Below are 15,344 nucleotides of genomic sequence, written 5' to 3' on the forward strand. Positions count from 1 at the left end.
GGCCGATGCGGAAGTGCCTTAAGCTGCAGTACCACCGACTGCCACTAGAGGTCGGCTCCAAAAAAAAGCCTCCGCAGACTCCCATTCAAGTTCTCTCCTCAAATTCTCAGTTAATAAAAGTTTCTCCGCGAGTTATCTTGGTGTTGTTCGCTAAAGTCGCTCTATCTTATTTCGTTTTCTGGCGGTCCATCTGAAAATAATAATAATAATGATAAATAATAATAATAATAATAATAATAATAATAATAATAATAATAATAATAAACTTTATTTGTATCGCACTTTTCTAAACTCGTTACAAAGTGAGTCGTGTCTGTTTGATTGACAGACCTGTCGGTGCAATCAGGTTACAGCTATCGGTGGGCGTGGACGTAGTATCGCCGGTGTGCCAATCAGATCGAGTCCCCCCCTCTCCCCCTCCAGCACGTCCAAATATGGTCACTTCCCGCTTCAAACTAGCAAAGGTGGCGACGGCCCAAAATCCCGAACTCGAGGCTTTCGTAACGGCCGTTCACGAACCAAACGGGCGACGTCGCTCGGCCTTGAACTCGCGCTACTCCCCGATGATTCATTTTAAGGTTATAAATACATAAATTCACGATGACGAATTCGCCCTCAAAGCGTTCCCCCACGACTTCTCGAACCGACGTCGGTGCAGGTTTCAAACGGCACGCAGATATCAGTCGTTTCGTAAACTCCTTCAGTCTCTGGTTCTTCTGAATCCAAATGACATCCAGTAACAAAAAAAAAAAAAAAAAAAAGTAGCAGATCGTAATTGGATTTACGTGAAGGCGGCTCCGTCGGAACGGGGGTAATAATCGAATTGTGCATTGATTGGGTAAAACTCGAAGGGCAAAGAGAGAAGAGGCCGACTTTTCTGTTCCATCCAACGTCTCGACGTATTTCTCGACATATTTCACCTGCGGCCTCTTTTTTCAACGCCACTTGATGAATACGGTCCGATCCGCCTGCTTAAAGCAGACGCTGACCGTCAGTGACATACCCCTCCGATTTCAATACGACTGCTCGGAGCGGATTGATTAATTTAATAAACCCGTCTTAATGCAAAGCGACTGTCGTTGCCGCTTCCTGGCAGGACGTCAAACCGTCCTCTCTCAGACGTTTTAAAAAAAGAACAACTAGTATTTTGGCAACGAATTTCACCGAAGTAGACGAGACTTTTTAAAATGAATTTTTTTTTTTGGCTCCCGTTCCCTCGAGTTGCTGTCGATTCGGCGTTTTTTTTGGGGGGGGGTTAAAATTTAAATATGGCTTGAGGCGACGACGGCGTCCGTCTTTCCAATCTTGTATCGTTCCACACAACTGCCTGTAAACCGCCGCTTCGCTGCCGAGACTGAGGAACAGGTGCAGCTCTCTGTTTTCTAAATGCAGAGAGGGGGTGGAGCTTCTGAATATACTGCAGATGCTGGAACAGACTGTCGTTGGTGGTAAAAAAAAAAAAAAATGCCAGATTGACAGTTTCCAAAATGTTCTAACGATAATATTGTAGTTTTGAGGGTTTTTTTCTACCTGGATGTCAATGACCAGAATATATAAAAATGTCCCCCATCGAAAGCTGAATTATCGCCTTGTTAACTTTCTCCAGATCACCCGGAGCTCATTTGGATCTGGAGTTATCAGCCCGGTCTTCAACCGCCACCTGTCTCCTGTCAGACATTAAGGAAATTGAATTTAATCTCAGCCCCATTATGAGCCAATTAACCCAGAGGTGATGTTTGTACCGGGACGTGACCCCTGTGTCCTCGGTGGTATAGTTACAACCCTTAGTCCTCACAGTCATATACACGCAATACTATTATGGTATTCTTTAGCAGTGCTCGGCTGTTACTGGAGTTTTGGGACCAAAAACAAAAATTCTGCCACATCAGCAGAAATTCTGTTGTTGCACTTTATGTCTATTGTTTCCGTTCACCTACAGGAAGAAATCAGCCAGTTGCTAAATTTGGTACAAAGCATCTTTTCACTGCGTTTCAGATGAATCTATTTGTATATTTTCAGCATTTCAAAATGTTCGTAGTTTTCATACGGGCGCATATTGGACATCATCTACACCAATACCCAACCCAGTATCACGTGAGAAAAACGTGAGATCAGCTACGCTTTGGGCTGTCCAGGCGTGAAAGTTACACGTTTTGAAAGCGTGAAATTGGCACGCGTGTAAATGTCATGTGACCAAGTTCCCCCGCAAACAGAGGCCAACATAGGACACACACAGACTGCCACGTGGACACCATGAATTTCGAATCCAGGAGGCAACATTGTTTTTTTGTTGTTGTTGTTGTTGTTGTTTTTTGATTCAAACCCCCAAACATTTTCTTTTTTCGTAACACCAACCCTTTTTGTTTTCCCCTCTAACCCCAACCACGGGTTTCTTTTAGTAACCCCGGACACGTATTTTAGCTAAAAGTTTTAATTTTCCTGTAAATGTCACGGCTTTTCGTCCACTACAGGGAAAAACGTGTAACTTTCACGCCTAGACTGCGTAAAGCGTGGTTATCTCACGTTTTTTTAAATTTTTATTTTTTTTATTGTAGTCGACAGGTGTGTGTCTATTTCACGCTTTTTCCGCGAAAGCGTGTTGGATTTATCCGTCATAGACCAAAGTTAAAGATAGTTCGATTAAAACCCGTCAGACTTGTTATTGTTAGCATAATTCGGTGGGCGGCTGGCGTCTTTTTACTGCTACTCCCAAAAAAAAAAGGAAAAACTAATACCCTCCAGACTTTTTCTGGTGTCTAAATTTTTGCAGTGTACAGCAGTCTTTTCCTGCGACGGTTTAACGGACACCGTTAACAGGCTTGTGTTTCGCAGCACCGAGCGGGAGGTTCGCCTCGGCTCGCCCAACGGGATATGTGTCTGTCTGTCTTTTTCCTGTCCAAAAAAAACAAACCAAAAAAAACACGCTTGACCGGACAACAGCACATTAAAGGCTCACTACTACCGATGTCTGCTGTTACAGCAGGAAGAGAGAAGACAAAAAAAGCACGATTTCTGAGGTCATTTGCCATCCGGCTCTGCGTGACCTGGACCGGACTACGAGAGAACAGTGTGTGTGTGTGTGTGTGTGTGTGTGTGTGTGTGTGTGTGTGTGTGTGTGCGTGTGCGTGTGTGCGCGTCGGCCTGACAACTAACATACCATCTGTCCTGTTGGTTTAAAGCTTCGGGTTGTTTTCAGAGGACAAACCATGGAAACGCCTTAATATCTGACCACAGGCCTGTCAATCAAGCAGACACGCCCACAAAAACATACCGCTTTTTGAATTATAATATCTTAAGTATTTATTGGAATAAATTCAGATGGCAAATGACACCAAAATGACATTTGCGAAAAAAAAATTGATTGACTTTGTATTTCATGAGAAGTTGAATGGGAGTCTACGGAGGTAAGAGCTTTTTAGTGCTAACCCCTAGTGGCCCTCGGTGGTATTGCAGTTCAAAGCGCCTCGTTTTTCAAGACCCGGAAGCTGCTTCTATACACAGTCTGTGCTCGCAACACGGGACAAATGAGGACGTCTAATGCTTTATATGCAAAACGGTGCATAATATTTAACCATTAGACCAGACTGATTCATCTCTGGGGACTCAAACTATATATCATCATTATCATTACTTTTTAAACTCTTAATACATTGCGTCGATGCCACATCATTATTGTCGTCCGATCGACTCGATGAATTGGTCCGTCTCTCATAGTTGCGAGGTTTCCCGAACGACCGTTGAACCTTTTTTTTTTGTTGTTTGTGGCCGCCTCGACCTCCGAGTCGAACGCTTCTCGTCTAATTGGAATAAAAAAAAATTAAAAAAAGATCTGCGATTTTATGCAGGTGGATAAAAATCCATGTGGGATTATACGTTTCCTTTTTCATTCGGAGGGGGTTTAGCTGGTTGGCGTTGTGCTCTGGACAGCCTCAAGACTTCGGTCATTTGCCGGACACTTGGACGGATCCTGGAGGCTTTGTGAGGAAGTGAATAGGAGGTTGTGTGTCGTCTCCTGAGACTTCTGTCCTTTTTTTTTTGCTTCGCGGCGGAGGTTATCTTGCTCGTCCCTGCCTGTAGAGCTTTCTTTTTTTTTTTTAAAGGCTGCTGGATGAATGACAGGCTTTGCCGCTGATGGTGCCAGGTTTTTTTTTTTTTTTTTTTTTTTTATTGTGATGGTTGCTTTTCTTTATATTGTTTCTTTTTGTCTCCTGTGGCCTTTTTCTTTTCACGCCAGAACCCCTCTCAATGGCTCCCCCCCCCACCGGAGGGATGCCATGCCGCAGCAGCTTTCTGGGATCGCTTTACCTACGTGGAAGTAGAAATACCCAGATGGAATAAAACGCAAGACTTAAAGCCTCATCCTTTTATAAAAGCTGGCCTTCAAATGTCAAGTTTGTATTACACCTCCTCTTAAAATTATTCATTCATGTACAGCACAGACCTCTGAGTCTGAACTACTTTTTCTACAACCATGTTATTTTTTGTGCGTATTTATACCTTTAAAACCATTTTATTTTTCTACCTTACTGCTACGGTACAGTTTTAAAAACAAATTCTGAAAGTGCTATATTGACATTGAGCAGTGTCCCCCCCTCCCCCCAAGAAACTGATCGGGGTTGTTGGTTTAAATCCAGCGCAGATGTCTGTTTAATCACGCTCGATTATACCATTAAATATCTCCCAGCTGGCTTCTCCGCTGGCTTATTTATACTTTGTCCTTGATTTCAATATGGCTCTTATTTACAGAAGGAAAAATGTGTCCACCCGATACAACTGATTTAACATAAAATCTCTCTCAGTATCTCTTTTGGCTGCTCTGGTGCGTAACATAATGCTTCTCATTTTCACTTCCTTTTTTTTTTTTTTTTTTTTTTTTTTTTTGGACAAACAAGGACATGTTTTCTTTCTGTGGTTCCAAGTTTTACGGGATGAGTCAGGCAGCTGGGTTCGTGAGAATCCACCTCATCAAGCTTCAACTTGAGCCCTTTTGTCTGAAACCGGCGCCGGTTCAGGCCGGCTGACGGCAGCGGTTGCGGTTTAGGTGTGACGACGCCAAGAAGTTTCATTGAAAATACCCACGACGTGTTGAAGTTAAGCTTTTGATAGGCAGATTGGTTCTTCCAATCACCTGCCAGGTATTTTATATTCTTTTTTTTTTTTTTGAAAGTGCCCCTTTCCGAACTCTTCCCAAGATGCTTCTGTGTAAGAAACCATCTGTTGCGTCAGGTTAAAGGGAAGCAGCAGAATATTCACCGTCTCTTTTCATTCAGAAACCGCAATATTGATCGACATGTCGAGCAAAATTACAATTTGAAAATCGCTATTCGATTAAAAATCCACTATTCGCCGCTGCCCTTCCTTGTTGTTTGCGTTCCAACATCAAACTCGCTTCGTCCAGCCATTGATTATTGCTCAGTGGGTGGACCGTCCTGCTGGGTGCTTCACTCTCTAATGGCGGAGCGCAGCCGTGCCAGACTGATGATCTGCTGGCTGAGTTTGACTGCGACTCATCTTCATTTTATTTCTTTTTTTTTTTCTGAAGGAGTTTCACTCAGAGCTTCTTCTCGGCTGTAGTTGTTCTTTGTATGTTTCCGCCGTTCATGAAAAAAAAAATGAATAAAATAAAAATCCAATAGAGGTGTAATTTAGTGCTTTAGAGTTCTCTCTGCTCTTGTTTCCAGTCGCGGCTTTTTTCTCACAGAAAGTAATCCGACTAAACTGGAGGTGAACTGAAGACGCACACGTCCAGTCGTTGTGGATGAGGTGTGTAAACAACATGTTTACTGTCTGCACCTCAGCTATCGAAGCGCTTCCTGGTCACGACCTCCATCATTTTTGTCATCGCACATTTGATTGTGTTTCTTGTATCCCCCTCACCCCCGCGCCCCCCGCCCCGGCCTTTTCGAGCCTTTTCCGATGTCTTTCTATTCAGACAAGTCGTTTCGTTGGTTATATAATTTGACATTGAGTCCTGGGCTGCACTCACAGCCCCCACACGGCATTGTGCGTGTCTCTGAATCAGATATTCAATCTCTATAATTGAAATGGATGGAGTCATTTTGCTGTGGCCTTCCCTCAGGTTTTGTGGTGTGTGTGTGTGTGTGTGTGTGTGTGTGTGTGTGTGTGTGTGTGTGTGTGTGTGTGTGTGTGTGTGTGTGTGTGTGTGTGTGTGTGTGTGTGTGTGTGTGTGTGTGTGTCAAGATGTTGTAAATCACTGTCTGCACAGGAGGTGGGTGGGACACAGATAAAGGAGGCAATAGAGTCCCTCCAGGATGGAGTTTTTTTATTATTTTTTTTTTTGTGATTGTTGCGATCAAAAATGTTAGATTTTTTATTTTATTTTTTTTGCGGTGGATTTTCTCTAAACTTGCGATGTAATTTGCGAAGTTTTAAGTGATCTTTTTTGGCCGTAAAATTGGCATAGCTTCTAAAAACGACAGTCTGTGACGACGTCACCTGTCAAAATAAGATTTTTTTTTAGATGCTGTTTAATTCATGTTAATTCAACACACTGTGTTACTGTATGCACAAAAACAAAAACTTCCTTTTTTTTTTTTTGTATAAACAAAAACTAATATGTAATCCCCTCCTTTGATATTAAGCATTTCATTAGAAACTTTTATTGTGAAGGCCACATTCTGCCGTCACTTTCAGTTTTTTCCGCTCGTCTCCGGTTTCCTCAGAGTTTGTTTTAACCGTGCTGATTGTAAAAGAGTTATTTTTGTGATTAAAGCGAGTTTTATTTGAAACTTTATTTCAATACTTTCAGCGCAGCTTCTGCTGATGACGTTTTTAGTGGAAAAAAAATCTCTCACACACACACACACACACACACACACACACACACACACACACACACACACACACACACACACACACACACACACACACACACACACAGCTTAAAAGCCTGTCTTTGGAGTATCGTCACAGCTTTTCACTTTAAATCCCCGCTTTCTGTGTCAGCGTCAGATTTCCAGCACACGAGTGAAACGCTGCAACGCCTTCGGCTGTAACCTTGACAAAAAAAGAGACCAAAAAATAAAACTAAAAAGTGTCGACGCTGGAATATCTGCCAGCCCCCGAAAGCCAAAGAGGTTAATACACTTTGGGATGTGTGTATTCACGCTTTCTGCCTGTACGATAACACGATTAGCCGAAGGCTTAGCTATCATTTTTTCCCTCACCTCCGCTTCCGTGACCTCTTAAAAAAAAAGAAAAGAAAAAAGAAATACGTGTAGACTCAACGTTGAGATGCTATCCGGGGCTAAACGGGAGACCGTGGCTGCAGTGGAGCGTTGAAATCTGGATCAAATTGTAGGATTAAGGATTAGACCTGGAGTTTGCATTGCGTTAACAGTAGCATACACTGGGATCCCCCTTTTTTTTATTTTTTTTTGTTTTTTACTTTATTTTAATATATATATCTTCAGAAAAGTCAGTGAGCTGAGGAGAAAAATTCAACGAGGGATTTTTTAATTTATTCATTTAATTTTAAGGCTGAATTTTCTTTAGATGAGAGCAGACTTCAGGTTCTTTTTTTGTTTTGTTAAACGAGTGACACTTCGGGCTGCTGTCATTCTTTTTGAAGGCTGAGGCTGCATATTTTGGAGGTGAAGCTGCTGAGTCGGCATGCCGCTCCAATATTCATTTATCTCTACTGGTGAAGCTGGTGAAGAGGTGGCGTTTTTTTTTTGTTGCTGGCTCGTCTCGTTTTCTGTCGGCCGCTTTATTTCCCCCACAAAACTAGGCGACCTCACTTTAGTTTTGATCCCCGAAAAAGGGATTCTTCTGATGTTAGTCGGCCACGCTGTGTTCATTTGCTGGGGAAAGTTGTTTTCTCCGGTTAGTCGTGTTTGGCTTTTTTTTTTAAATTTGATTTATTTTTAATAGAGGGAAAGCGAGTAAAAGACTCTGCCTACGATTCATGTAATGGTTGTTGGGCTTTCATCACATATGTTGTCGCTGCCACGGGACATTCGTGAACCCTGAACTCCCCGGCTCTGCACGCATGATGGACTTAACAGTACCTGAAGGCAAATAAAACCCCCTTAACACAAAAATTATTAAAAAAAAAAAAAAATCACACTAATTTGACTTCAACATGAGCGACGGGAGATTAATATTTACTCCAGAGACTCATCACCCCGCCCTCCCCCCATTTTTGTCATGATTAAGTGTTGTGAACAGCTCTGGCGCTCCGACTCCCAGTATCGCGGCAAAGCGTGTAATAGACACGCCCGCCCGCCCGCGACGGCAAAGAATACGTGAGATAGCTACGCTTTCAGAGTTACGCGTTTTTGTGGTACCGTGGTCACGCGATCCTTCGTCATGTGACGTTTTATGTACGTTTCGGGTCTGAAACAAAAAAGAAAACTCTCACGCCTGGACGGCGACCAAGCGTGTCTATTTCACGCTTTGCTGTGATACCGGGTCGCAAGCTCAGTCAGCATGTGGTGACTGTGTATGTGTAGATCACCGGTTTTATTTTCAGCGCAGATGTCTGTAGTTGTGGTGCTTAAAAGAAAAATCTGCTTATTTGACCAACTTGGAACTCAGAACTCATCCCTGGTTTTATATTGTAAAAGTAGAAAAGATATTCCTACCCATCTCATTTCTTTCCTATATTTTTTTAAATGTTCTTTTTTATCTTTTATATCTGTTTTTATGTATATATATATACTTATATATATATATTTACATATATGAGCTATACTTTATGTTGTTTTTGCATATGGACACATTTGTTGCTTGTAATGTACCCTTTCAAGTCAAAGCAATTGATCCTGAGTTGACTCTATTTCCAAACTTATCTTTACTTTTGACTTCAAATTGCGTATACATACATTAAAAAAAAAAAAAAAAAAAAAAAAAAAAAGTTTATTTATGTTGCGTATTCTGCGATACAGGCGAAAGTTTTCTTAACTTACGTTTATCTTCACTTGTTAATTTTTTTTACCTGGACAGTTTTCCCATCCGACTTTTCTTTTCTTTCCGACAGTAATTCTGTTGTATTGATTGTTATTCCTGTCGAGCTGAGGTTTTTTTTTTTTTTTTTTTTTTAATTTTTTTTTGTGCAAGAAGCAAGTGCCTCTTGCTTGTGAAGCACTTTGAGCTGCATTTCTTGTATGACAGATGCTATACAAATAAAGTTGATTATTATTATTATTATAGTTATTATATAAAAATAAGTAAATGGTAGAAAGTAAGGCGGATTAATTCATCCCCACGGGAAGCGCCGCTCGACACGAGGCAGTAAGAAAGCTCGAGGGCGCCGCGTGTTGAGTCCCACCCCGACGTGACCTTTAGTCGCCGAGCCGACGTTATCGCAGCGGAGAGAGTTCGTTCGCCGGTCATCTCGCGGTTTTTGGATTTATGCGGCGCGGCGAGCTCTGAAATAAAAAAAGAAAAAAGAAAAAAAAAAAAAAAAAGAGAAAGGCTGGAGTTCGCCGTGACCCGGAGCCGGAGGGCGCTCGGCCGAGGTCACGCTCCGTGTCCACGGCGTGTGCGTGATGTAATCCACATGACATTTACAACAACAACAACTCCTCTGTTGCGACAAACCCCCGCTGCCGCATAATCTAGACGTATGAAATTACTTTTTATTCAATAAAGTGTAAAGAAACGATTCGGTTTCAAGTGGTTGACTGAATAAAACATGAGAGGCTTTTCACCGAGCGCGTGATAAGTGTTGTACTCGGTCGGAGAAGGATCCGATTAAAGGCTCGGACTGAAAATGGAGCGGCCTTGCAGCTTTCTGATTTTGTTGATTGATTTTGACGCGGTTTAAAGCAGTTTAACTCAAATTCGTAAAATCTCTTTTTATTTAATTATTATTATTATTATTTGAAAGGCTCGATACAAGGTTTGCACATATATTGTTGGTTACAGGAATAGGCACATTGTTTTTTTTTTTTATGTTATACAGGCAGAATAAATTAATTAATTAATAAGTCCAGAAGGAACAAAAGCTACAGAAATCTAAAAAGAAAGAAAAAAAAAAGAGAACCACAACTGACAGTTTAAAGCAGTTTAATTATAATTTGTAAAATGTTTTATTTCATTTAAAAAAAAAAAAACATGGTACATAGCTTGTACATTATTGTTGGTATCAAGGTACAGGAATTTTTAAAAAAAAATTTTGTGTATAGAAATGTAGCGCGCACTGTAAAAAGTAGGGCGAGAGGATCACGTCGCATTCAAATCCCGTTCGGATGTAGATATGAACTCTTTAATGAAGACTGAAGAAAAGAAAAAAACCACCAAATAGGTCGACATCATATTCTGACCTCTTTGGCAACTCCAAAAAAACACAACAAAAAAATGTTGTCCGAGTCGCTCACTTTTTCACTCATTTTCTGTGACAAAAAAGAAAAAGAAAGCGAAATACACGACGGCGGTAGAAAACTGGTCTAAGAAGGAAAAACAGGCGGAAAAAGATTGATGGATAACTCGTTAGAAGACAAGTGGATGTTGGAAGAGGAACGACCGGATGGATTGTGTTTCGCTTTAATGACTTCTGGACCTTCGCTCTCCCCATTTTTTTTTTCTCCCTGCCATCCCCGCCGCCATCAATTCTTATTCTCTTCTCTTGGAAACAGAAAGGTAATGATTCTCGTCTTCCGAGGGACGCGAGCTCTTTTCATTTTTCATCTTTCCATCCATTACCCCCCCCTTTTTTTTTTTTTTTTTTTTTGTCTCTCTTGTTCTGCTCTGCAGTTCATGTCCAAAGGAATAAAATAAAAGCGTCCCGTTCACCTCTCGTAGTGTTTTCGCGGCGTTTGACGGCATCGTGGAAATTTGCCTGTGAACGGAGATATAAAAGTGGGCGTATAAAAGTTGAAAGGAGCTCCGGAGAGAACTGAAAGCCTGATGGCGTCGGTGTTGAAGATGAAAACAATTGACAAACAGTTGAAAATGGAAAAAAAAGAAAAAAAAAAAGGCTCGGGGGAATTCTGCTGCATTGATTTTTGATTTCAGTCTTTTCTTTTGACTTTATTCCTTTTGTGAGTCTGTCAACGTTCGACGAGTGCAACGAAATCCAGCCTCCACCAGTGAAATCCTCTTCCTGTTTACAGCTAGAAGACTCGTCACTCATCGCGTTCAGTGTTGGTCAACATGCTTTTTGTCGGTTCGTCGTGTCGTGGTCGTCGACCTCTGAGCCGTCCGAGGTTTCTTCCTTTTTCTTTTTTTAAATAGGATGTTTTCCCTCCTTTTTGTTGGATGTTTTTCTTCCTGTTAAAATAATTTAGAATAGAATAGAATACAGTACCAGTGAAGTGCAGTGACGTGAAGTGAATAGAATTGAAGACAATGGAAGAGAATAGAAGTGAATTGAAGAGAAGTGAATACAATACAAGTGAAGAGAATACAAGTGAAGAGAATACAAGTGAAGAGAATAGAAGTGAAGAGAATAGAAGTGAAGAGAATAGAAGTGAACAGAACAGGAAGAGCCAAGGAGACAGTCACTGACAGCCCATGTAAAGCAAACGGCAAGTAAAACGTAGTCTTTCGCATGAACAGTTAAAAAGGAAACTCCGGGCATGACGATATTAATCAGAGAAGTCAAATCTCCCAACATTTATTTATTTTTATTTTATTTTTTTGCCGCGCCCGAAAACCTACGAGCAGATTGCACCCGCTGCCGTCTGTGGACTTCGTTGAAAGAGTTTTCTGGTGAATGTCAGAATCCTTCCCACTGTGACGAGCCCACCGCCTGCAGCTAATATCACAAGGCCCGTGCTGCCCCACTGCTCCGTCACATCTTCCTAAAGAAGCACTGCAGTGTTTCCCTTCTAACACGACTCATGGTTTGTTTTTTTGTGTTTTTTTGTGGTTTTTTTTTTGCCGAGCCATCTGCTACCTCGCCACGCTCGCAGTCGCTAAACACGAACAAAAAACCCTCAGCGGTGCACGCATCACCTTCCCAGATCGCTCAAGACTTCTTCTTGCGCAACCTCAGACTTCAGCTGAGTCCCATCTCGTGATTTTTTTTTATATATATATATATATATATATAGAGTCTTCCCATCTGGACGTGGAAAAAAACCCCACAAATCCTGGATCTGGTAAAAAAAACAAAAAACAAAAGCAGCTTATTTTAACAGATTGATCCTGCCGTGGTGACGAGCTCGACTTTAACACGGCAGATTCTCAAAATTCATTTCAAACTATTCAAAAGTGGCTGAAATATTGATTAGGACAGGTGCAGCATATTCACAATGAACTAAAATGATTATTTATTTTTTTAAACAGCTGTTCAATTCCAGCTTTTAATACTCTCTTTTTGTTGTTGTTGTTGTTGTTGTTGTCATCTTGTTTTGAAAGAACTTTATCGGTATTGTCAAACGGGACCAAAGGAAAAGAAGGAAGTCAATAGTAGTTATTGGACGTAACTCCAGTTCTACGAGTACGTTAGGGGAAACACTGACGAATATTTTTGCCAAAAAAGTATAAATATGATCGAAATTGAAAGGTGATGAACACGTTTTGTTGCAACGTTGGTCCAGAAAGCTTCATCCATTAACCCCCCCCCCAAAAAAAAAAAAAAAAAAACATCTCGGAGCGCAGCGGCAGATGTGATTGACAGCAAGTTGCTCTGCACCTCTTAACTGATGAGTCAGCGTCGCGTCTAATGGGAAAGCTTTTAGCCGCCGTGGCGCCGCTCGCTCGCTCGACGGGGGACGTAAAAACCAAACCTCTCCGTCTTCTCTCTGGCTTTCAACCTCGACTCCGCTTCGTGGCCGCTTCGTTTTCAGACTCTTTTCCTTTGACGACGTCGGGGGCTGTTTTTTTTGTTTGCTTGTTTGTGTTTTTTGTTTTTTGCTCCTTCGATCCTCGTGATCATTTCAGCGTTTCGCCTTCTCGACGCCGATGTATTCAGGTTTTCATTTAATGCTCTCCTCTGTCCACCCTCCCCCCCCTCCTCCGCCTCCATCTCCCACTTCAACTCTTCGCCTTTTCCGTACCGACTAAGTGGTCCGACACCGACATCCCGAGGTCTCGTTGTTTGTATCGAGTGCGAGAGGACTAAAAAGCTTTTCGCTGAAGGGGGCTCCGGCTCTGCATGCTTAATGACACTCCCCCCCCACACACCCCCTTTCCCCCTCCCGGACAACATGGCGGAGGTGGGGAGGGGGGCGGTGCTTTGCTGTGCCTCCTGTGTGCCATTCCCTCCCGCTACGAGGCTAATCACCAGAGATGAGCGACACCCCCGACGTTTCATCAGCGGCGATAATCGCTACCCTCTCGCCATCTGTCGAGCAAAACGAAACGGTTTATACCTTCCCAACCCCCCAAAAAAAAAAAAAAAACACTTTAACTACAGCTGTTTGTTCAGCGCTCCGACACCTGTTGTCATTCATACTTACAAAAGCAACGCCGACGAACGACATCTTTTCTTTTTTTTTTTTTTTAACGTAGGAAAAAAACTGTACGGGAGGTTGTTGTTGTTTTGTTTTGTTTTTATGCTCACGAGAAAAACTTTTTTTTGTACTATATGTAAATCACACACACACTTTTTTTTTTTTTAAATAAATATTCTTCTGATGTGTGCGTTTTGTTCCAGGCAGCATAAAGGGAGCGACGATAGTGGACGCTCTGGATACCCTCTACATGATGGAAATGTTTGAAGAGTTTGACGCCGCTACCGACTGGGTGGAGAAGAACCTTGACTTCAATGTGGTAAGGACGAGTGTGTGTGTGTGTCCTTGTGATGGTCATAGCTTTAACAACAACAACAACAACAACAAAAAAGCCTCGCCACTCTCTCACAAGCCATAATTCAGTCAATAAAGCCTGGTATGATTGAGCTCAATGGTTAAAGAAGCCTTGAGGAATCGATCTGGCACGAACAGGCAACGTTAGATTAGCGGGGAAATAATCGTGAAAGAGCAACACACACGACCTTTTAGAGATTTCCCCCCTAAAAACAGCAAGTGAAAGCGAAACTATTTGCCACAGCGAGACTTCCTCCTTGCGACAGATCGCACAGTTGCAGCTCGAAGTGAGTCATTTTGCGGGCTGGGGATCCCAAATTGACATCTCACCACCTGTCTGCTGAGTTTCAGCACACACAAAAAAAAACATCCACGTTTCGAGACGTCGACATCGGAGACGCTGTCGACGATCCGCTTCCACTTTAAGAAGTTGATCGTCAGATTTTGAGCGTCGCAGGTGTTCAAAGAGGAAGCGATGTTTAAAAACACGGACGCGACAGTCCGATAAATCCGGCCGTCGCTTAAAAGAAAGATTTCGCTCCAGAAACGACACAATGACAGTTTTACATAACAGAAAACTTTTTTTTTTTTAATTCAACTTGAAAAGCTCCTCGCCGAGGACACACACTTTCACACGGGACTCTTAAGGGCCGTAAAGTTTTACTGTAAAGCTCGTGAAATAGAGAAAGAATGACGTAGGTCACACGAAGCTGAAAGTCGTGGGGGGTTTTTTTGTGTTTTTTTTTTAATAGCATTAGTGGCTGTGATCCAGCTGTGCATAAAGAATGCAATTTAATAAACAGGGACATGTCTGACTGACTTTTACTGCATATAGTTTAGGTGAACGTGATACTTTTCATGGCTTCTGTGACTTTGATGAATTATGTTTGGGGTTAGAAAGACACTGAGCTCGCAAGCATCAATTAAGTTTGCACAACAGCAATAAAAAAAATATTACAATTATGACAAAAAAGTTACATTAATGTAATTATCTTAAAGTTAATGATGCGTTTCCCACGTAGACTTGTATATAAAAGTGTTCGTAGCTTCCGGGTCTGAAAAATGTGTCCGATGCGGAAGTGTCTTTAAGCTGCAATACCACCGAGTGCCACTAGAGGGTCGGCTCCAAAAAAAAGCCTCCATAGACTCCCATTCAACTTCTCTCATGAAATACAAAGTCAATACATTTTTTTCCATGATTTATTTTGGTGTCGTTAGCTAAAGTCGCTCCTTCTTATTAGTTTTCTGGCGGTCCATCTGAAAATAATCCCGTCATGAATTATAAAATAAGCTTTAAAAAAAAAAAAAAGCCGTGTTTCTGGGGGCGTGTCTGTTTGATTGACAGGCCTGTGGCGCAGGCAGGTTTTTGCTGTCCGGTGGGCGGGACGTAGTACCGTCGGGTTCCCAATCAGATGGAGTCAGATCCACCGGTCGCTCCTCCCCCCCCAGCTCGACCAAATTTGGTCACTTCCTGCTCCCAGAACGCTCCGAAGTAACAGTTGTTCTCCCAGAGAGGGTGGGCGGAGCTAACGCAAAACAGGCCCCATCTTTAACTCGCTCTTTAACTCGCTCTTCAACTTACTTCTATACCAGCTACCAACTGACGGATGTCACCGTTGGGAAGTG

General features: G+C 42.1%; 1 protein-coding gene across 1 annotated transcript in view; it reads left to right on the forward strand.

Annotated features, from left to right (window-relative positions):
• Nucleotides 1-15,344, forward strand: part of man1a1 (mannosidase, alpha, class 1A, member 1) — a 93,945-nt gene that overhangs the window by 25,025 nt on the left and 53,576 nt on the right. Inside the window, exon 3 of the mRNA XM_069719084.1 lies at nucleotides 13,568-13,683. Within this exon, the coding sequence (XP_069575185.1) occupies nucleotides 13,568-13,683 (116 nt within the window). The remainder of the gene's footprint in view (nucleotides 1-13,567; nucleotides 13,684-15,344) is intronic.

This window comes from Brachyistius frenatus, unplaced genomic scaffold (assembly GCF_029030835.1).
Source record: "Brachyistius frenatus isolate BFR_SWC_R1_liver_20210118 unplaced genomic scaffold, ASM2903083v1 Contig_205, whole genome shotgun sequence".
In the NCBI taxonomy this organism is placed as follows: domain Eukaryota; kingdom Metazoa; phylum Chordata; class Actinopteri; family Embiotocidae; genus Brachyistius; species Brachyistius frenatus.